Raw genomic sequence first — 23,460 nt, forward strand, 5'->3', positions numbered from 1 at the left:
TCGCAATTGCAGGAGGTAACTGATTGCCTTGGTTTTCAGCCATCTCTTCAGCGAGGGGTTGAGTATCATCTTCTTGCTCGTTCTCTGTATATCTTAAGCTGCGCCTTATTTCTCTTTGGTTTCTACGAACTGTACGATCGATTTCTTCGTCAAATAGTAATGGTCCCGATGGGTTTCTAAAAACCTGCCAAGAGAAGGAAAGAGTAGGTTAATAAATAATAATAATAATAATAATAATAATAAAATTAAATTAAATTGCAAGAAAAATAAATGGCTAAAGTAATAAAAATTTAGCGTTCCTAATATTTCAGTTCCCCGGCAATGGCGCCAAAAACTTGATCGCGTGGTTTCATGATAGGTTTTAAAAATTTATAATTACTCGTTCTTGAACTAACTATTATCGCGATGTAGGAAAGTGTACCTTTCGAACTGTAGTATAGTTTTAACAAGACCGGATTGTCGAACCCAAAGGAACTAAAAGTACTAGTAATGACTGTCATTTTATTATCTAGCCTAAGAATAAGGGGTTTTTTTTTAACTAGCTAATTAACTAATCTAAGAATTCACTGAGAATGGAATTGGGGGATTACTTTTGGAAAACGATTGAATTAAGACAATACCTAAGGAAAAATCCACCTAGACTTTACTTGTTATTCTGGCTCCGAATCGGACGATTTATTCATTTAACTTGTTCCGTAGAGATCCCTAAGTTATGTTATTATCCCTATTCAAGACTAATAACGTCTAATCTCTAGATTGAATAATTGAGACTTTTCTCTAATTAACACCCTAGGGTTGCATTAACTCGATCTATGGATCCCCTTATTAGGTTTCACCCTAATCCGGAAAATTCTTGTCACCCTATGTCTAGACGCGCAAACAACTCCGCTTAATTATGACAAATGTACTCTTAGACAGGGTTTATTCCTCCTCTGAATAAGACCTTATCTTGAATCAGTATCCTGGGATATCAAAACAAGAATTAAGAACACATAATTAAGAGCAAGTTAAATATTTATCACACAATTCAGAAAATAATAACAAGATTCGTCTTAGGTTTCATTCCCCTTAGGTATTTAGGGAATTTAGTTCATAACTAAAAAGGCAAACATCTCAGAAGAATAACGAATACAAAACATAAAGAAAACCCAAAACTCCTGAAGGGAAATTGAGGGGAGATCTTCAGTCTTGATGGTGACTCCGGCTTCTGAGATGGATCAATCAGCTTCCTTCGAGTAATTCCTTCCTTCCCCTCCATGTGTCCCCTTTTCTTCCTCCTCAAAGGTGTATTTATAGGCTTTGGAATGCCTAAGAGTCCTCAAAATTATCCTTTTCTGAATTTGACTCAACTTGAGCTCGGCAGGGACACGCCCGTGTCACATGCCCGTGTGTAATTGCTTTAAGCCGTGCTCGAGCTTGCCAAATTGACACGGTCATGTGGTCTGCCCATGTGAGGAGGTCCAGGCAGTGTTGATTTCGTACTTTGGCCCATTTTCTCCGTTTTTGGCCCGTTTCTCATTCCTTTTTCTCTCCTATGCTCTCCTAAGTATAAAACATGAAATTAAAGCATTAGGAGCATCGAATTCACCAATTCTAATAGGAAATCATCAATAAAATGCATTAAACATGGGGCAAAAATATGTATAAATTACGGTTTATCACAAACCCCGGGGGTTGATGCATGATGACTTCAGTATCAATATCCCCATTCAAGAAAGCATTATTCACATCAACTTGTCGGAGTGACCACCCTCTCGAAGCTACAATAGACAAGATGACTCTGATAGCAGCCGGTTCAACTACTGGACTAAATGTATCTTTGAAATCACAACCAGGAACTTGAGAGCAGCCCTTAGCAACCAAGCATGCCTTTCTGTGATTAATAGACCCATCAGGATTTCTCTTAATTTTGAACAACCATTTGCAGCCTATTGCCTTCTGACCAGGAGGTAAAGACACGAGATCCCAGGTAGAGTTAGCCATCAGTGCATCATACACAGCTTGGACAGCGAACTTCCACTCCGAGTGAGTAAATGCCTCCGTAACGGAACAGGGCTCAAACTCAACAGCCTCTGCGGTTAAAACCCTGGGCTTTAAAACTTTCGCCTTGGATAGAGTCACCATGGCTTGAACATTTCCCGAAGCAACAGGAGGACCTTATGGCGGTACTGTTAGTGACTGACTGATAGGAAGAAATATAGAACAAGGCTCTTGCACATTAGAGCCTGAAGCGATTGAGACGTTATCGCAGGTGAAATACCTGATCCATCTCGCACAACCTCATGCACTGAATCAGGAAATGATGCGGAAGGGGAAACCACCTCGAGGCGATGAGAATCAGGTTGACGAAACATGGAATATGTTGAAACAACAGGAACATATGTAGTACATTGCATAGAAACATCAGTATCATTCTCCACAGAAGATACAGACAAGAATCGAGTTTCATAAAACACAACATAATGAGATACTAACACCTTTCCATCGGGGAGAAGACAAAAATAGCCCTTATAATGAAAACTGTAACCTAAAAATGTACAGGGTTGAGATCAAAACCCCAGCTTATGATCAACAAAAGGTCATAAAAATGGAAAACTGCAGTAACCAAATACACGAAGATGATCATACCGAGGTTCACACTCACAAAGTTTTTGATACGGAGACTCACCTTGAAGAACCGAAGTAGGCAATCAGTTGATAAGATAAATAGCACTACAGAAGGCATATCCCCAGTGTTTCATAGGAATATTAGCCTGTGCCAACAATGTGAGTCCGGTTTCCACTATGTGTCGATGTTTACGTTCAGCAACCCCATTTCGTTCAAAGGTGTGAGGACACATCAGACGATGGATAATTCCCTGATTAGCAAGAACGGAGGCAAAAACCCGAAACTCACCTCCCCAATCACTCGAAACTTCTTAATACGTTTCCCAAATTGAGTGTCGACCAATTTCTAGAACTGAAGAAAACAATCAAGTGCTTGACATTTTCTTTTAACTAAATATACCAATGTAAAATGACTACACATATCCATAAACGATACATAATATAAATTCCCCTCACAAGCAACAAAAGTCTATCCCCACAAGTCAGAAACCACCAACTCAAACAATTCCACAAATTCAGTATTAGAATGAGTAAAGGGCAATTTATGGGATTTTCCTTTTTGACAGGCAATACAAACATTAAAGAGAGATTTCTTATCAACAACAATGCCACGTTTATTTAAAACAACATTAACAACTCTAGACGACGGATGGCCGAGCCTATTATGCCACAAAGTAAAATCATCAGAAGAAATAGAAGAACTAGCATGAAGAGCAACATTATGAACATTAGAGGTCGTAGTAGACGGAATAGAAACGTCAACTGAAAAATGATAGAGCCCATCACAAACTTGGCCCCACAGCAATATTTCCTGCGTTTGGATATCCTTAATAACACAATAGAGTGGGTGAAATTCAAAAAACATGTTGTTATCTTCAGTAAACTGTGACACAGACTTGGGATTCTTACGAATGCTTGGAACACACAAGACATTTGTCAGACGTAACAACTTGGACAGAGTGTAAATGACCTTGTCCCCAACAGATGTAATCTTAGTTGGAGCCCTATTACCCATTAAGAGTTCAGAAGTACCAAAATACGGAGTGGTGGCATTTAAATCGCCAACATTCTGACACACATAATGCGAAGCACCAGAATCCGGGTACCAAGACGTAAGCCCAACTGGCGTAAGAATATATAGATCACCACTACCGCAACTGGAGTCATATCATGAGGTATCTGAAAATTTTGAAGCATGAAAATTAGGAATCCTGGGCAATCTAATACATTGCGAATTGTCAACATCAAAAACTCGAGCACGAGGCTTAGTTCACCATGGAACCTCAGTCGGAGCAGTTGGCAAAGTGCCCTCAATATCAACACAATTAGCAGCGGGAGAACCAGGAGATTGTTAAGACACATACGGAGCACCACGAACAGGCCCATCTGGCAGAGCAGGTGGACCACAGGGCTTAGAAAAATGGCCTGCTACATTTGGCTGACCAACACCATCATACAAGTCCCCTTAAGTATAGCCCAAAGCATGTAAGGGCCCGTAACCAACACTAGGCCGAGAGAGTTGACCATATGCCCCATAATATGGGCGGGTACCATGTAGTACAGCATGTGGTGATAAAGCATCAAAACCTGGGCCATCATAATTGCCAGCCCAATTAGGTTGGGAATACCCAAAATAATTACCTTACTCCATTCGGTAAGGTGGCCCCCAGGATCTACCCTCAATACGTTGCTCAGGAGCAAACCCACGAGACCGACCATATCCGTCTCTACCAGCGACTGGAGTGCCATCAATGTGAGAGCCATAGTATCTGTCAAAATGGTAGTAACACCGCTGTGCAACATGGCCAAAACGACTGCAAATCTGGCACTGCACTCTAGACCGAAAACCTCGACCACCACGTAATCCCGACAAGAATTGTCCTTCACGCGCACCACGTAAATTAGAGTCAATAATGCTAGACGCTTCCTCCACATTCGCAACCATCGGGATCTCACATATCGCCTGCATCAATCGAGTTTCGAAGCCCATCAGTAGATCAACAAGTTTCTTAAACTGCAAGGACTCCGATGAAATAGAAACTAGCATAAAAATCAAGTCAAACTCAAAAGGAAGACCAGCGAGAAGAACCTCTACTTTCTCAGCCACTGAAACACTAGATCCCGATGACTCAAGGAGTGCACAAAGAGTCTGAATCTTCGACACATATTCTTTGATAGTAGATCCACCCTTCTTCAGTGCATGAAGGTCATGTCAAATTTGAGACACCTTTTCAGTGGAAGACGCTACAAAAAGATGACTTACAGTACTCCAAATATCAAAGGTAGACTTAGTTGGAATGATATAGGAAAGCAAAGAAGCATTAACTGTATAAATGAGCCAGGATGCGAGCAGCTTATCCTGCTGTGTGAACAAGATTGCATCTGGATTCGAAATAAGACTGCCATCAGGCAATGGCACCAACTGCGGCAGACCAGTAACAGTACCATCCAAAAAACCTTAAAGATCATAGCCTTCAAAAATAAGACGCACTTGAAGTTTCCATTGAACGAAGTTCGTCTCATCCAATTTCACTGTTTTATGATGAGGAAAGCTGTGAACTAACCACAAATGAGAGAAAGGCATGTTAGCAGATTCACCAGAAGGAGAATCGATAGACGGATCCATAAGGTCGGAGCGGAAGCAACCACCAGGAACTAGGCGACTAATACCATCTTAGAATCTAAGGTAAATATCTAAAGAATTCAAAACTTGAAGAGAAGTATCTAATTCTGTATTTTAACCATGTCTCATCTATGTACAATGACTTGATATTTAAAGAGAGTGACTAACAGTATTTGGCTAACAACTCTGCTGATCACCTTAACCACCTCATAACAAACCATAACTAATTTCGTTAACACTCTAATAGAGAAGTACTGCTGGTACATGTCTAATATTCAATGCAGGAGCTACAAGCAGTTTGGTCACATTGAGAAGGTTTGTAAAAATAAAAGAATGGCACAAGCTCAGTAGCAAAATCAAGCTCAAGCTACTGACGATATACAAGTTCAGGACGAGCATGTTTTCTCTGCATCCTATTATGCAACCTCAAGCAAAATTAGAAGGAACTGGTTAGTAGACAGTGGCTACACTCACCATATGGTATCTGATGAAGGACTGTTCAAGAATCTTGATAGAAGCTTTGCTTCCAAAGTCAGGATTGGAAATGGAAACCTCATTGAAGTCAGAGGTAAGGGTAATGTTGTGATCAATACACATTCAGGTAACAAATTAATTTCTGATGTTCTTTTTGTACCTAATATAGATCAAAATCTACTTAATGTTGGTCAGTTGATAGAAAATGGGTATTCACTTGCTTTCAAGAATAACTTCTACATTATTGAAGATCCACTTAGTCAAGAATTAGTCACAGTAGAAATGACTAAGAAATATTTTGTGTTGGATATGAATCAGTTAGAAGTGAAGGCCTATACTAGTTTTGCTGATAAAGCTAGTTTATGGCATAAGAGGCTAGGCCATGTCAATTATTGATCACTTGGTTTACTGCACAAATTAAACTTGGTTGAAGACATGTACAAGGTTGAAGTCAATGAAAAAGTTTCTGAGATTTGTCAGCTTGGGAAGCAAGTGAGATTGCCTTTTCCAGTTAACAAGGTATAGAGAGCTCGAGACAAGCTTTAATTGGTCCATACTAATAGTTGTAGACCAATCAAGACTTTTTCTTTGAGTGAGAGCAGATACTTTGTGTTGTTTATAGATGATTTCACTGGATTCTGTTGGATCTATTTTCTGAGACAAAAGTCTGAAGTGTTTGAAGCATTTTGCAAATTCAAAGCCCAAGCTGAGAATCAATCAGGCTACAAGATTAAGGCCCTAAGATCAGACAATGGAACCAAATATTTGTCATAGAAATTTTAGAAGCTGTGTGAGCAGGCTGGAATTCACCATCAGAAAAAACTATCTATACTCCTCAGAAAAATAGAGTTTGTGAAAGAAAAAATCAAACTGTGCTTGATATGGTAAGATGCCCACTGTTTAAAAGTAAACTGCCAAGAAAATTTTTAGGCTGAGGCTGTAAACACCTCAGTGTACCTACTTAACAGACTGCCAACCAATGCTGTCAAAGAAAAAACGCCTTTTGAAGCTTGGTTCAGACTTAAGCCAATAGTTTCACACCTAAACGTGTTTGGTTGTGTCTGCTATACTATCATTCAAGCCAAAAACAGAACCAAACTTGAAAGAAGATCTATGCTAGGGATCTTTATTGGTTACAGCAGCACCAAAAAACGCTATAGGGTCTGTGATCCCTCGACAAATAAGATCATGGTGAGCAAAGATGTGAAATTTGATGAAGGCAGAGTATGGAATTGAAATGAAAAAGATGCAAGCTTGAGTGAAGAAGACCAGCAAGACAGCAATTTGTAACCAGCTGAAAGAGAGCCAATTGATGATGATTTTGATGATACACCTGTAAGAGGTACAAGAAGCATCACTGACATTTATCAAAGATGTGATGTTGCAATACTTGAGCCTACAAATTTTGATGAGGTTGTCAGAAAAGAATGTTCGAAAAGGGCTATGGAAGCTGAAATGGAGACGATACACAAGAATGGCACTTGGAAATTAGTTGACAGATCAGACCAAAAGAGGGTTATTGGTGTGAAGTGGGTGTTTAGAGTCAAGTACAATATCGATGGCTTTCTAAACAAACACAAGGCAAGACTTGTGGTGAAGGGATACGCCCAACAGTATAGGATCGACTTCATTGAGACCTTTGCTCCTATTGCAAGGCTAGACACGATAAAGCTTTTGTTCACCTTGGCAGCTCAAAAGGGTTGGAGAGTACATCATCTGGATGTCAAATCTACTTTTCTAAGTGGCTTCCTCAATGAAGATATATTCATTGAACAACTAAATGGATTCAAGGTTCCTGATGAAGAGGACAAAGTCTACAAGCAAAAAAAGGCCTTGTATGGTCTGAAGTAGGCACCAAGGGCCTAGTATGACAGGGTTGACACATACCTTTCTAAGCTCGGATTTGAGAAGAGTATCAGTGACCTTACTATTTATGTGAAGAAATCAGAGAATGAAACTCTGCTGATTGTGTCACTATATGTGGATGACTTGTTGGTAGCTGGAAGTAATAGGGAGCTAATTGAAGAATTTAAAATACAAATGCAAGATATTTTTGAAATGACTGACTTAGGAGAAATGACTTACTTTCTTGGTATGGAAGTGAATAAATCAGACAATGCCATCTTCATAAGTCAGCAGGCCTTTGCTTTGAAGATTCTAAACAAATTTTGCATGTCAAATTGCAAAATTGTTAGCACGATAGTGGCTCAAGGTGAAAAGTTAACCAGCAATGGGAATCATGAAAGGGTTGATAAAAAGGAGTATCGAAGTTTGGTAGGTTGTTTGCTCTACTTAACAGCTACAAGGCCTGATATCATGTTTGCTGTCAGTCTTCTATTTAGATTCACGCACTGCTACGATGTTGTTCATTTTAAAGCAGCAAAAGGGTTCTCAGATATGTGATAGGGACTTTGAATTATGGAGTGAAGTTTGAGAGGGGAAAAGAACTCAAGGTGACAGGGTATTCTGATAGTGATTAGGCAAGGTCCATTGATGATATGAAGAGCACTTCTGGCTACTTCTTTACTCTTGCTTCAAGGGTTTTTTGTTGGTGCTCAAAGAAGCAACAAACTTTTGCTCAATCAATAGTTGAAGTAGAGTACATTGCAGCTGCTGCAGCTGTTAATCAAGCCATTTGACTTAAGAAACTTTTATGTGATTTGAATAAAGATCAAGCTGAAGCTACTAAAATTAGAGTTGACAATCAATCAACTATTTCCTAGCTAAAAATCTAGTTTTTCATTGCAAAACCAAGTATTTTAAGATTAAGTATCATTTTGTTAGAAAGGCTGAACAATCGAAAGAAGTTAGACTGGTTCATTGCAGCTCAGAAAATCAGTTTGCTGATATCCTAACCAAGTCTCTCAGTGCTACAAGGTTTAATACTTTAACGAGAAGCATTGGTGTTTGTTGCATATACTCCAATGAGGAGTGTTGAACTTTGGCCTGCAATGCAACATCAAACCAACATGGAAGCCAAAACAGTGCAGCAGCAACATTTTGTTCATTTGTAACTTGATTTAGTTCTTTTGTAATTTGCATTTAAAGTTGGTAGGATTAGTTGTTGATTTATGTTTGATGTAATAGCTGATATGCCAGCTACATTTTGTGTGTAATTCAAGCTTTCTTTTAGTCAATACATTAGTGGGAGCAATTATGTATTAGGAATCTGTCAATGTAACATACTTTGTTCCTTTTATTCTTAATGAAAATACGTATGAAAATCAGTTTTCAAATTTTCATCTTTGTTCAATTATCTTTGCATTTGTTTCCAGCTTCTTTTTTCTTTTGTTTTGTTGCCAAAATCCCAACAATGAAAAGGGTTAAATCATTGGGATGATTAGAAGAATAAAGAGTAATCATGGACACGAGTTCAAGAGTGAAGATTTTGATGATTTCTGTAATAAAAATGGATCAAACATGAGTTCTCTGCTGGCAAGACACAACAACAAAATAGACTTGTGGAACGCAAGAACCACACTATGCAAGAAATGGCAAAGGTGATGCTCAACAGCAAAGGTGTGTGGCTCACAGGTTTTGGGCTGATACAGTGAATACAACAACCTATGTGATTAATAGGATTTTTATCAGGCCAAAAACTCGTATGACCCTCTACTAGATGCACATTTATATGCAATATGTGCATGATGCATACAGCTTTTGTGGCGAATCTTCAAATGAGACGCAATGCAAATCATGATAGATTTCATTGGGAAGAAAAATAAACTAATAACCAAGGAGTAGTGTTAAAGGTGGCAACAAACAGCAGTATGTTACCCAGATGAAATACAGTAGTTACAAATGTACGTATGTTCTCCGAATGAAGTACATTTTTGTAACAAGCAACCTGTACATAATTTGACAGAAAAATTTTTTGACTGGATAAAGTTGGTCAAGTACTTTCCAGTTTTACACAGGTCCTAGGTTATCATTAGGATGTATTTAATGTTTGTTCACTTCTACAAGTCAAAAATCTTATTCTTCATATGTAATAGCTCTATATATACATTTTACACTTGATGAATTAATGTAAGGAGAATAGCCAATTCTTGTTGTCTCAATTTCTCATCCCTTTTGCTTTTTTTTGTTTGGTTACTTTCATTGCAACTCTTATTTCTTTGAATCTCAAACTTATTTCATACTTAATCCAGAATTATTACTTTGTTGCTCTAGATTCAACAAAAGCTTCATATTTCATCCGGAGGACTTTGTTCTGTTTTTCTTCCTGTGTGAAAAACCCAACAAATGGTATCAACTTAAGTCTTTGATGTCCTTGGTTGTGTGTTGTTTGTGAGTGACTTGTGTTTGAGAGAAAATAAACAGAAGCAATTTTTTTATTGGTTTATTTGTTTACTGCAAGAATGAGTTTTACACCACCACCATCTATTTTTGCTAGAGAAAACTATCACATCTGGGTAGTAAAAATGAAGACATATCTCCAACCATACGACTTGTGGAATGTTGTAGAAAATGATGTTGAACCACCTACATTGAGGGTCAATCCAACCATTGCACAAATGAAGCAACACAGTGAAGAGTGTGCCAAGAAGCATAAAGTAATGGCCTGCTTGAAAATTGGGGTCTCTAATGTAGTCTTCACAAGGATAATGACTTGTGATTCACCAAAGCAAGCATGGGAAAAGCTAAAGGAGGAGTTTATAGGGTCAGACAAAGCAAGAAAGCAACAACTGATCAACCTTTGAAGGGATTTTGAGAACCTAAAGATGAGAGAGTCAGAGAACATTAAGCAGTACTCTGACAGAATAATGGCCAGAGACAACAACATTAGCCTCATTGGTGATAATTTTAGTGAGAGCAGAGTTTTTGAAAAGGTCATTATGACTCTCCCAGAGAATTTTAAGTCAAAGATTTCTTCATTGGAGGACTCTAGGGATTTATCAACATCTCATTGTCTGAGTTGGTAAATTCCCTATATGCACTTGAGCAAAGGAGGGCCAACAGGTAGGAAGAGCATCTTGAAGGAGCTTTTCAAGCAAAGGCCAAGGAAGGCTCAGGTTCTGGTCAAAAAGAGAAGAAACCTTGGGTCGATAGAAGGGAGAAATCAAGGAGAGAAGCAAGAAAGAAGAGGTTTCCACTATGCATTCACTGCAAAAGACTTCACATTTAGAGAAGAACTACTGGCACAGACCAGATGTTCAATGCAGGAACTGCAAACAGCTGGGACATGTTGAGAGGGTGTGCAAAAAAAAAGAGAAGGCACAAGCTCAGCAGCAAATGCAAGCTAAAGCTGCTGAGGATCTTCAAGCTCAGGAGGAGCATGTTTTTACAGCCTCCTATTTTGCAACCTCGAGCAAGGTTAGTTGTGATTGGCTAGTGGATAGTGGCTACACACACCACATGGCAGCTGATGAAAGGCTGTTTAAGGAGCTTGACAGAAGTTTTTTCTCAAAGATCAGATTGGTAATGGAGACCTGATTGAAGCCAAAGGCAGGGGCAATATGGTAATCAACACAAAGTCAGGTAACAAAGTGATTTTTGATGTACTTTTTGCGCCTGACATAGATCAGAATCTACTTAGTGTTGGTCAGCTTGTAGAAAAAGGTTACTCACTTGCTTTTAAGAATGGCTCATGCATTGTTGAAGACTCTTTTGGTCAGGAGTTGGTCACAGTAGCAATGATAGACAGGTGTTTTATGCTTGATGTTAATCAACTTGAAAAGAAGGCTTACACCAGTCTTGTTGATGATGCTGGTCAATGGCACAAGAGATTAGGACATGTGAATTACAAGTCACTTGATCAGTTGCATAAGTTGAACTTGGTTGAAGACATGTCGAAAGTTAAAGTCAAAGACACAGTCTGTGAGGTTTGCCAGCTCGGTAAACAAACCAGGCTGCGTTTTCCAGTTGATATGGCATGGAGGGCTCGAGAAAGGCTTGAGTTAGTCCATTCTAATGTCTGTGGACCAATGAAGACCTTTTCCTTAAATGACAGTAAGTATTTTGTGCTATTTATTGATGATTTCACTAGGTTTTGCTGGGTCTATTTCTTGAAGTAGAAGTCTGAAGTATTTGAAGCCTTCAGCAAATTCAAGGCATTGGCTGAAAATCAATCTGGTTGTAAGATTAAGGCTTTGAAAACTGACAATGGCACTGAGTACATGTCTGAAAGGTTCCAAAAGCTGTATGAGCAAGCAGGGATTCACCATTAGCTGACAACAGTCTATACTCCTCAGCAAAATAGAGTAAGTGAGAGGAAGAATTGAACAGTACTTGATATGGCTAGATGTTTGCTATTTCAGAGCAAGCTGCCAAGCAAGTTTTAGACTGAGACTGTCAATACCTCAGTGTACCTACTCAACAAGTTGCCAACCAGTGCTATGAAAGAAAAGACTCTTTTTGAAGCCTGGAATGGAATCAAGCCTTCTGTTTCACACCTAAAGGTGTTTGGCTGTGTTTGATATGCCCTTATTCCAGCTGAAAGAAGAACCAAGCTCGAGAGAAGGACTACTCCAGGAATATTTGTTGGCTACAGCAGCACTAACAAGGGCTACAGGGTGTATGATCCCTCAACAAAAAAAATATTAGTGGTTAGGGATGTGAGGTTTGATAACGGTAGAGTATGGAGCTGGAATGATGCTGATGCAAGGTTGACTGATAAAGATCAATTGGACAGCAGTTTGGAGCTAGCTAAAGAAAGGCCAATTGATGATAATTTTGATGAAGCGCCTATGAGAGGGACAAGGACTATGGCAGACATCTACCAAAGATGTAATGTTGCAATAGTTGAACCTTCAAATTTTGAAGAGTCTGCTAAAGAAGAATGATGGAAGAAAGCCATGGAAGCTAAAATGGAAATGATCCATAAGAATGACACATGGGAGTTGGTTGATAGACCTGCAAACAGAAAAATTATAGGTTTCAAATGGGTTTTCAGAACTAAGAACAATGCAGATAGGTCTCTGAATAAGCATAAGGCCAGGCTAGTTGTGAAAGGTACAATCAACAGCAAGGTGTTGATTATTTTGAAACCTTTACACCTGTTGCAAGGTTGGATACCATCAGGCTGTTGTTTGCCTTAGCTACTCAAAAACAATGGAAGGTACATCAATTGGATGTAAAGTCAGCATTTCTTAATGGATTTCTCAGGGAAAAAATCTTCATAGAACAGCTTGAAGGATTTAAGGTTGCTAGTGAAAAACACGAAGTCTACAAGCTCAAGAAGGCTTTGTATGGCCTAAAAAGGCTCCAAGGGCCTGGTATGAAGAATTGATGCATACCTGTCAAGGCTGGGATTCAAGAAAAGCATTAGTGAGCCCACACTTTATGTGAAGAAGGCTTTGAAAGAAACCTTGCTGATAGTCTCACTTTATGTGGATGACTTATTTGTTACTGGTTGCAGGGGTGAGCTGATGGAAGATTTCAAGAAGCAGATGCAAGATGTGTTCGAGACGACTAATTTAGGTTTGATGACATACTTCCTTGGTATGGAAGTTAATCAGAGTGACCATGGCATTTTCATAAGCCAGCAAGCATTTACACAGAAAGTTCTAAGCAAATTCAGCATGTTAAAGTGCAAGCCTGTAAGCACTCCTGTTGCAGTAGGAGAGAAACTCTCAAACATCAGTGAGCATGATCGTGTAGATGAAAAGAAGTATAGTAGTTTGGTAGGTTGCCTACTCTATTTGACAACAACAAGGCTAGACATCTTGTATGCTGTTAGTCTTCTATCGAGATTCATGCATTGTTGCAATGTAACTCATTTTAAAGCTGCAAAAAGATTCTTAAGATGTGTCAAATGAACCTCAAACTATGATGTGAATTTTGAGAGAGCAGAAGAACTGAAGCTGGTTGGTTATTCAGACAGTGATTGGACTGGCTCAGTGATCGCATGATTCATAACAAGTAATAAATATTTATAATGAAGATCAAACCTAGACTAACTATTATCACAAAGAAAAGGCAAGCGTACCTATCGAACAATAGTATAGCAATGGCAAGACCTGGATATCATACCTAAGGAACCCAAAAGTACTAGTAATAACTATCTTTTTATTATCTAGCCTAAGAGTAAAAGGGTTTGTTTATTAAACTAATTATCTAAACTAATTAACTAATTTAATTGAAGCAAAGAGAAAATTTGGAAAAAGACTTGAAGAAAAGCAATTGGTAAAGAAGACACTCAAGGAGGAATCCACCTAGATTTCACTTGTTACCTGACTCTGAACCAGATGATTTATTCACTTGACTTGATCCGTGAGATTCCCTAACCTATGTTATTATCCCTTTCGAGACTAATAACGTCTAACCCTCAGTTGAATTAATCAAAATTTCTTTCTTAATTAAAACCCCTAGGGAAGCAGTAAATCACTCTATGGACTCTCATATTAGGTTTCACCCTAATCCAACAAAATCTCGTAACCCTATTTCTAGGCGTTCGATCAACTCCGCTTAATTATGCCAAATCTGCTCTTAGGAAGGGTCTATTCCTCCTCTACATAAGCACATCAAATCATGAATTACTATCCAGAATATTAACTCAAGCATTAAGAACACATAATTAAGAACAAATCAAGAATTTATTATACAGTTTAGATTATAATAACAAGATCCATCATAAGTTTTATCCCCCTTAGGTATCTAAGGGGTTTAGTTCATAATAAAATAAGAGTACATCTCAAAAGTACAAAAATAACAAAACATGAAGAAAACTCTAAAACCCCTGAAGAAATTCTGAGAGAGGTCTTCAGTCTTAGGGTAGCTCCGGCTTTTGGGATGGATCACCTGGCTTCCTTCAAGCAATTCCTAGCGTATAGTTATGTATTCTAGAAAAGTTCTGGAAGAGGCCCCCTTATTAGGTCACACTTAGGGTGTTTATATAGGCTTTGGATTAGCTTTCTTCCTCCCTAAGTATCCTTTTCCGTGTAAAATAAAACTCTTTGAAAAAGGGACACGCCCGTGTGCCACGACCGTGTGACGTGATTGCAGGCTGTGTTCGTTCTAATAAATTGCACACGGTCGTGTGGGCTCAATGGCCAGGCTGTATGAATCGTGTAAACCTTGGTCGACACCTCCGAAGGCCACGGGCGTGTGAGATGCCCGTGTGGCGAGACTTAGGCCGTGTCATCTTCTCGATTTGGTTCGTTTTATCCCTTTTTTGCTCGTTTCTGGCTCTTTTTGACTCTTGGTGCTCTCTCGAGTACAAAACATGAAATAACCAGATTAAGAGCACTAAAATCCACAAATCTAGTAATAAACATCCATAAATATGCTAAGTATTTGGGGTATAAATATGTATAATTGGCATTTATCAAATACCCCCACACTTAAACATTTGCTTGTCCTCAAGCAAAATTCTCATTTATTACTAGAATTCATTCCTTTCAATCGCATAAGCATTACTGATAATGTTACAAATTATTCCACGGAAAATCATACAGCGAGAATTCAACCATAGGGGCTTTAAAAACCTCAAACAATCTAAATCGAATACTTTGATAACAAAATTATAGGTAATCTCCTTCCTTTAAGTAATTAACTTTAGTCCTAAATATACAAGTGATGACATCCTCACTAAAGATTCACTCAAATCACTCAAAGTGTTTAAGGTTCAAGATTAAGCACTCGATTGTCTAACATGAAAAGTTATTACCATAGGCTTGCATGAAAATCAAATCTCCACCACTTGTAAATGATATGATACACTAATCAAAAGGTCTTTGCATGGTTATAATGGGGTTTAGGTTACAGGTATAGATACAAGCTGAAGAGACAAAGGTTAGAATCGAGATAATTTCAATATATTACCCCACTATCAAAAACTTAATTACTGAACCACAAACAAATATCTAGAACTATTTTACATGAGTTCATGACAACTTTAGCTTGCTGAGAATTACAATAATAATACTGAGTTTTTTCTTTTTTTTTTTAAGAACAAATCAAGTCAATACAATATAGAAATCATACTTCATGATTCAGTAACAAAAAATGGTGAACATAGTGAGGTAACAATATTAAATTTAATCTCAATAAAAAAAAGTAAATTAAGTAAGAGGATTTCAACAATAATAGGTTAATGGGTTAATGATGAAGGTTAATCAATAAAAAAGGCTAGTAGGCTCAAAAGGGGTTCACTAAGGGTTTAATTATGTGGGAAGGCTTTTTATGGAGTAAATGGGTTAAATCCTAAGTGCCTTTATCATCTCAGTATATCAAATCATACGTGTGATCTCGACATGTATAATCGAAGCAAGTTCTAGAATAACAGTTCAACGTTGACACACTCAAACCATAAAAGAAGTGAGAAAGAAAGAAAGCTGTATGCTCAAAAGGCTCAAAAATCTCACCAAAAATTTCGGTTTTGATGTCATTCCTGTATACTTAAGATTTCAAGATAATACCTCAATTTAGGAAAAATAGTCTAAAAATTTTATTTCTAAAAATATCAACTTATCATGCTCGATTCTTTAAGGTCCTATAATCAAATAATCATGCATAATACCCTTGGTCTAATTCATGACATATCAACAATAATTATAGATCAATCAGAATTCATTCGATCAAGATTATGAGAAAATTACTTAAGCACAAGACCAAATTCAGGGATTTGAGAATAATGTAAAAAGTTAGGTTTCATTTCACCCCCCCCACACTTAAGATGTACATTGCCCTAAATGTACAAAGATAGATTATTCAAAATAAAGAAAATCATAAGAGGAAAGGAGGTGAAACTCCCTGTTATATGGATGCGGAGCTTGATTCTGAGGCTGGAGTGTTTGGGGAAAGTAGTAGCTGCCATTATTCTTGGCTAGATGAAGAAATTGGGGCGTTGAACATGGTACTCGTGAGGTATTGTTTCCCATTTATTTCCTCATTCCGTAAAATATTCCTAGCAGCTTTGCTTGAAAGTCTGTAGAATCATGAAGAGCTTGTTAAGAGTTGGTGTGGAAGAGAGCGTAGTGGGATTACTTGTTAGAAATACCAGAAAATGAAAAAAAAAAAGTAAAATTTACTAATATAGATATGTCTTTCAAAATAAAATAATAAAATTGAAATGAAAATATAAATAAAAATAAAAATAAAAATAAAATAAAATAAATACAAGAATAAAAAGATAGGAGGATTCAATGATCCTCGTCACTGGGGCCCTCAAGTGGTGGCGCTAGGGTGGCGATGTGAAAGTGCTGGCACAGTTGTTGCATCATGGCCTGCATATCATCCATCTGTCGGTCCCGTCGCTGATCTTGCTCATGAATTATCTCGAACTGTGTAGTGCAATACTCCTCGAAGTGGCGAGTCAGTCGGAAAGGTGTGCCAATGAAGTAGCCACATGAACTGGTTGTTCCCTAAGTGGTGCGGTAGAAGGCTCCTCATGCTATGGGGGAACATCATTAGGAATGTCCTCATGATCCTCCTCATTAATGGCATGAGAGAGACGGTACTGAGGAGGATCGGTCCCACGTTGGCGCTCGATCATCCTCATGTGTAACATAGTCGTGATATCCTGTGGGGACATCTGACCTATCAGTGTAAGCGCTGACAACTGGGCCACGGTGTTGAGGAGGCCGAAGTGTCTGGCAAGGCGCGTCACGTAGAGGCCGATGGAGATCACTCCCTTCCTATGCCACTCGGTCTGATGGCGAATGGCGAAAGAAATGAAGTATGCCAAGTCAGTCACGTGTACAGTTGCCATGCACCATAAATAGTAGGCGTCGTGGATGTTGACGATGCTGGTGCTCTCTCTCCTTCCGGTCAAGGTGTTTGCCAATATGGCATAGAGATAGCGTAGGGAAGGAGCGAGAACTGAGGCTTTCGAGCGGCTGGGGTCGTAGGTGGAAGAGAGTGGTGCCAAAGCTTTCCAGCACAAGGAGGGAGAAATGTGGATATTTCGTGGTAGTGCATTCATATTTTCCTCCTCCATAAACTCATCGGTGTAAAGTCCCAGAGCGACTCCAAAATCTTGGACACTCATCGCGCGAACTAGACCGCCTAATCGGAAGTGAATGGTGCCTGGGTCATCATTGTTTATCATCACCACCTGTAAATGAAAAGTAGAGCATAATTCTAAAGTTAGCTCTAAATAAGTGGGCTCAGTAATAGCGAAGAACCATTCCCATGGGTCTGTGGACAGGAAGGCGTGGATGGCATCAGCTAGCTGAACTTGCTCGACGGTAGCCCAGTCAATGCAGCGACTTGTAGTGAGGGGTCGTGTGCATAGTATCTGAAATAACTCCTCCTACGAAGCTTGCGAAAATTCAAGGAACGGGTGCCGAAATTTGACTGTAGCACATACCGAAAAAGAACTCGATCCCCTACGTCTCTTTGAGGATGGGACCTTAGCCTTCTTACCTCTCGATGACGACATAATGTTCCTGAAAATACATGAGCGTTAATAGAATCCAAGATACATCAGCAGTTAAGTAAGAGGCCTAAAACTAGTATATGCTATTTAGTAGCTTAAACAATTCAAATATAGAAAATTCTAAAGCGAATTCCTAACTTGCTTAAAACATATTTGTAATAGTAACAATATCTATGTAAAGCATGTAGAATACTAATGTAGCAACACAAATTGGAAAAATAAGGTTGAGAAAGTGAACCAAAGGCTGCTGTAGGGCAGTACACAGGCGTGTTGGTGGCGAGCACGGGCGTGTGACGTGGGGATATAGCTGTATGGATGAAAAATGGAGGGTATAGAGAGGGGAAAGTGGGGATTAATGCAAGGGGGGTGGATTTGAAGGTGGTTTGGGGGTTGGGGAAACGAGAATCTGAGGAATGGTGGCCGGAATAGGGATTAGGGAATGGGGAAGGGTAGATTTCAGCTAGGGTTTTGAAAAGGGGAAGAAGATAAACAGTGGTTTGCTTATATAGGGGAGGTTCACAGGGTCTAGGGCCACGCCCGTGTACTTTGAGGGTGAGCTCGTGTTTTTCGAATTTTGCGATTTAGGTCGTGCCAACTACTATCCCATGCTCGTGTGTCTTGGGCGTGTGTCGAACACGACCATGTCACACTGCCGTGCCTAGCTTTGTTCGCTTCTCCCACGCCCGTGTGTTATGGTAGCACGCCTGTGTATTATTGTACACGGCTGAACGGCACGGGCGTGTCTCACGACCGTGTCGAAGAAACAGAATTGAGCCTTGTCCCTGGCACGCCCGTGGTTTTCCATTCCCACGCCTGTGGTTTCCTATCAAGTTCACCCACGGCCATGTCGCATGGCCGTGGGGATTTATTGCACCCCGTGTTTTGGGGAAATCATGTCCTGCTTCCACACGGCCGTATCGCACGGCCGTGTCTCTTCACCTGTTTGGCCACAGCTTTAGGCACGCCCGTGTGCCTGGTCGTGTGTGCTGAAAAACTTTGCAATTCAAAGATTAAGTTAATGATTCAAAGTGTTAGAAATTAAAAATATGTTAGTACTCGGGTTGCCTCCCGAGAAGCGTTTATTTATAGTCTAAGCTCGACTTACCTCTCCATTGAATGATCATGGTGGTTTGAGGAGTTCATACTCCTTATTTCTGCTCTTAATATTAAAATAAGGTTTTAATCGAGTGTTGTTTACCTTAAAAGTGTCGAACTTGGGATAACTCACCTCTACCGTACCGAATGGAAAAATACTGAGTACCGTAAGAGGGATTTCCTCATTTGGTATGGTAGTGACAATGTGGGGATCTGCGGCATCTAGTAAGACTTTATCGCCAACCTTAAATTGATTAGAATAGGTATCGGGCTTGTTTTGGAGTAGTTTCGGTTTATCATGTATTCTCGGTTTGTGTGCTCGCCATTCATCTAGCTCTTCTATTTGAAGCCTTCGTTCCTCATGGGTGTCTTTGTTCGCTCCTTGATAATAGTGCACTGTCTCCGTTGTCTTGGTTCGAAGAGGTTTCTGCAAGGATGATTGAATATTAATTTTATCATCGACAAGTTTTATAGCTTTATATTGAGTCTTATAAGTTTTGACTGAATCGCGTGCTTGGAGTGTTACTGTGTCGTCTCCTGCACTAAGTGTTAGCTCTCCTGTGCCTACATTAATAATGGTTCTGGCAGTTTCTAAAAAGGGTCGTCCTAAAATTAAAGATACCTCGTTATCCTTATCCATATCTAAGACGACAAAGTCGACTGGGTAAATAAATTTGTCAATTTTAACGAGAACATCTTCAATAATACCTTTAGGAAATCTAACTGTTTTGTTAGCCAATTGTATGTTCATCCTAGTCTGTTTGGGTTTACCGAGACCTAATCGTTTAAACATTTTATACGGTATAACATTTATACTTGCCCCTAGATCAGCTAAAGCATTATTCACAGATAAACTACCAATTAAGCAAGGAATTGTAAAACTTCCTGGATCTTTCAATTTGTTAGGTAGCTTATTCTTTAGAATAGTTGAGCAGACTGTATTGAGTTCCATATACGATGTGCGTCTAATTTTCTTTTATTGCTCAGAAGTTCCTTTAAGAATTTTGCTGAGTTAGGCGTCTGCGACAGAACTTCAATAAAGGGTAAGTTAATATGTAATTTCTTTAAGAGTTTGACAAACTTACTGAATTGTTCTTTTGTTCTGTCTTTCGTCATTTCTTTAGGATATGGCACACGAGGTTCATGATTTGTACTTATCTGTTTAGGATCATTATAGTTTACCTCTTCTCGACCTTTGTTCATCACGTTGTCTTGCTGTAATCCTGGCTCCGGTGCAATGAATCCTTCCTTATTTTGAGTACTAATTGCAATGAGGTGTTCCTTCGGATTAGTTTCAATATTACTTGGTAAGCTACCTTGTGGTAATTCGGAGATTAGTTTGGATAGCTGGCCTATCTGAGTTTCGAGTCCTTGGATCGATGCTTGTTGATTCTTAAGTGCTGTCTCGGTATTTTGGAAACGGGTTTCTGACACCGAGATGAATTTAGAAAGCATCTCTTCAAGGTTTGGTTTCTTCTCTTGTTGATAAGGTGACTGTTGAAAACCCTGAGGATTTTGTGGCTTTTGATTCCCTTGACCATCCCAGGAGAAATTTGGGTGGTTCCTCCAACCTGCATTATAAGTATTACTATATGGGTTATTTTGAGATCGGAAGTTATTGTTACCCATATAGTTCACTTGTTCTTCTTCAGTTGTAGGATTGAAGGATTGGTATTCTGTATGCACACCTCTGCCACTTGAGTCACACCTCATTACTGGATGTACCTGCGTAGAACCAAGTAAACCGTCAATCTCTTTATTGAGAAGTTCTACCTGATTAGAGAGCATGGTGACTGAATCAATGTTATAAACACTGGCTGTTTTCATTGGCTTTGTCCTCATAACTTGCCACTGATAGTTATTCGGTGACATCTCCTCTATAAATTCATAGGCATCTTCTGGTGTTTTATTGTTGATGGTTCCGCCAGCAACTGCGTCAACCATTTGCCGAGTCGAGAGATTCAGGCCATTGTGGAATGTTTGTACTTGAAGCCAAAGCGGTAACCCATGGTGAGGGCACCTTCTCAGTAAGTCCTTGTACCTCTCCTATGCATCGTAATGTGTTTCTAAATCCATCTGCACAAAAGAAGAGATATCATTACGTAATTTAGCCATTTTAGCCGGCAGAAAATATTTTAGTAACAATTTCTCGGTCATTTGATCCCAAGTAGTAACTAGTAATAACTATCTTTTTATTATCTAACCTAAGAATAAAAGGGTTTGTTTATTAAACTAATTATCTAAACTAATTAACTAATTTAATTGAAGCAAAGAAAAAATTTGGAAAAAAACTTGAAGAAAAGCAATTGGTAAAGATAACACCTAAGGAGGAATCCACCTAGATTTCACTTGTTATCTGACTCTGAACCAAACGATTTATTCACTTTACTTGATCCGTGAGATTCCCTAACCTATATTATTATCCCTTTCGAGACTAATAACTCAGTTGAATTAATCAAAATTTCTTTTTTAATTAAAACCCCTAGAGAAGCAGTAAATCACTCTATGGACTCTCATATTAGGTTTCACCCTAATCTGGCAAAATCTCGTAACCCTATTTCTAGGCGTTCAACCAACTCCACTTAATTATGCCAAATCTACTCTTAGGTAGGATCTATTCCTCCTCTGCATAAGCACACCAAATCATGAATTTATACCTGGAATAAGAACACATAATTAAGAACGCATAATTAAGAACAAATCAAGTATTTATCATACAATTCAAATAATAATAACAAGATCCATCATAGGTTTTATCCCCCTTTGGTATCTAAGGGGTTTAGTTCATAATAAAATAAGAGTACATCTCAAAAGTATAAAAATAAAAAAAATGAAGAAAACTCTAAAACCCCTGAAGGAATTCTGAGAGAGATCTTTAGTCTTGGAGTAGCTCCGGCTTTTAGGATGGATCGTCTAGCTTCCTTCAAGTAATTCCTGGCGTGTGGTTCTGTATTCCAAAAAAGTTCTGGAAGAAGTCCCCTTATTAGGTCACACTTAGGGTGTTTATATAGGCTTTGGATTAGCTTTCTTCCTCCCTAAGTATCATTTTCCGTGTAAAATACAACTCTTTGAAAAAGGGACACGCCCGTGTGCCATAGCCGTGTGACGGATTGTCAAGCCGTATTCGCTCCGTTAAATTGCACAAGGCCATGTGGGCTCAATGGCCAGGCCGTGTGAATCGTGTAAACCTTGGTCGACACCCCCAAAGGCCACGGGTGTGTGAGATGCCCGTGTGGCAAGGCTTAGGCCGTGTCATCTTCTCGATTTGGTCTGTTTTGTCCCTTTTTTGCTCATTTCTGGCTCCTTTTGACTCTTGGTGCTCTCCTGAGTACAAAACATGAAATAACCAGATTAAGAGCACCAAAATCCACAAATCTAGTAATAAACATCCATAAATATGCTAAGTATTTGGGGTATAAATATGTATAATTTGGCGTTTATCACTCAGTTGATGACATGAAGAGTACATCGGGATACTTCTTCACTCTAGGATCAGGAGTTTTTAGCTGGAGCTCAAAGAAACAACAGACAGTAGCTCAATCCACTATAGAGGCTGAGTATATTGCGGCTGCTACTGCTGTTAATCAAGCAATTTGGCTTATAAAGCTGTTGAATAACTTGAATGCTAAATGATTGGAAGCAACAAAGATCAAAGTTGACAATTAATCAGCTGTTGCAATTGCCAAGAACCCTGTGTTTCATGGAAAAACAAAGCATTTCAAGATTAAATACCATTTTGTGAGGGAGGCAGAGTTGTCAAAGGAGATCAACTTGGTCCATTGATGCTCAAAAGTTTAACTGGCAAACATTTTGACCAAGTCGTTAGCTGCCACCAAGTTCGAGTATTTGAAGAAGCAAATTGGAGTTTACTTTCTTGTAGCCAATGAGGAGTGCTGAAGGTGGCAACAAACAGCAGTATGTTACCCGGATGAAATACAGCACTTACAAATGTACGTATGTTGTCTGGATGAAGTATGTTTTTGTAAGAAACGACCTATACATGGTTTGACAGAAAACATTTTTGACTGGACAAAGTCGGTCAAATACTTTCTAGTTTTAGACAGGTCCTAGGTTATCATTAGGATGTATTTAATGTTTGTTCACTTCTACAAGTCAAAAATCTTATTCTTCATATGTAATAGCTCTATATGTACATTTTACACTTGATGAATTAATGTAAGGAGAATAGCCAATTCTTGTTCTCTCAATTTCTCATCCCTTTTGCTTCTGTTTGTTTGGTTGCTTTCCTTGCAACTCTCATTTCTTTGAATCTCAAACTTATTTCATACTTAATCCGGAAGTATTACTTTATTGCTCTAGATTCAACAAAAGCTTCATA

General features: G+C 38.9%; 1 protein-coding gene and 1 non-coding gene across 2 annotated transcripts; one reads left to right on the plus strand and one right to left on the minus strand.

Moving 5' to 3' along the window:
- Positions 1-3,076: 3,076 nt before the first annotated feature.
- On the minus strand, positions 3,077-5,233 carry LOC108474875 (uncharacterized). Its single transcript, XM_017776913.1, has 6 exons — positions 5,099-5,233; positions 4,871-5,029; positions 4,285-4,795; positions 4,112-4,194; positions 3,972-4,045; positions 3,077-3,764 (listed from the first exon to the last, which is right to left on the minus strand). The coding sequence occupies exons 1-6, from the start codon at positions 5,231-5,233 to the stop codon at positions 3,077-3,079; spliced, it is 1,650 nt and encodes a 549-aa protein (XP_017632402.1).
- A 15,890-nt stretch (positions 5,234-21,123) lies between these two features.
- LOC128283157 (small nucleolar RNA R71) lies at positions 21,124-21,230 on the plus strand. Its single transcript, XR_008273498.1, has one exon. It is a non-coding gene; the product is annotated as a small nucleolar RNA R71 (small nucleolar RNA).
- Positions 21,231-23,460: the final 2,230 nt, after the last annotated feature.

Source organism: Gossypium arboreum, chromosome 10 (assembly GCF_025698485.1).
Source record: "Gossypium arboreum isolate Shixiya-1 chromosome 10, ASM2569848v2, whole genome shotgun sequence".
In the NCBI taxonomy this organism is placed as follows: Eukaryota; Viridiplantae; Streptophyta; class Magnoliopsida; order Malvales; family Malvaceae; genus Gossypium; species Gossypium arboreum.

Bases quoted from the DNA above. Each gene is read 5' to 3' on its own strand.
- LOC108474875 (XM_017776913.1), bottom strand. From the start codon at position 5,233: ATGGATCCGTCTATCGATTCTCCTTCTGGTGAATCTGCTAACATGCCT. The intron at 4,195-4,284 runs GTAGATCCTGGG...ATGATGGCCCAG, and splicing joins TCCTGAGCAACGTATTGAGG to GTTTTGATGCTTTATCACCA. The intron at 4,046-4,111 runs GTTGGTTACGGG...GGTGTTGGTCAG, and splicing joins GTCAACTCTCTCGGCCTAGT to CCAAATGTAGCAGGCCATTT.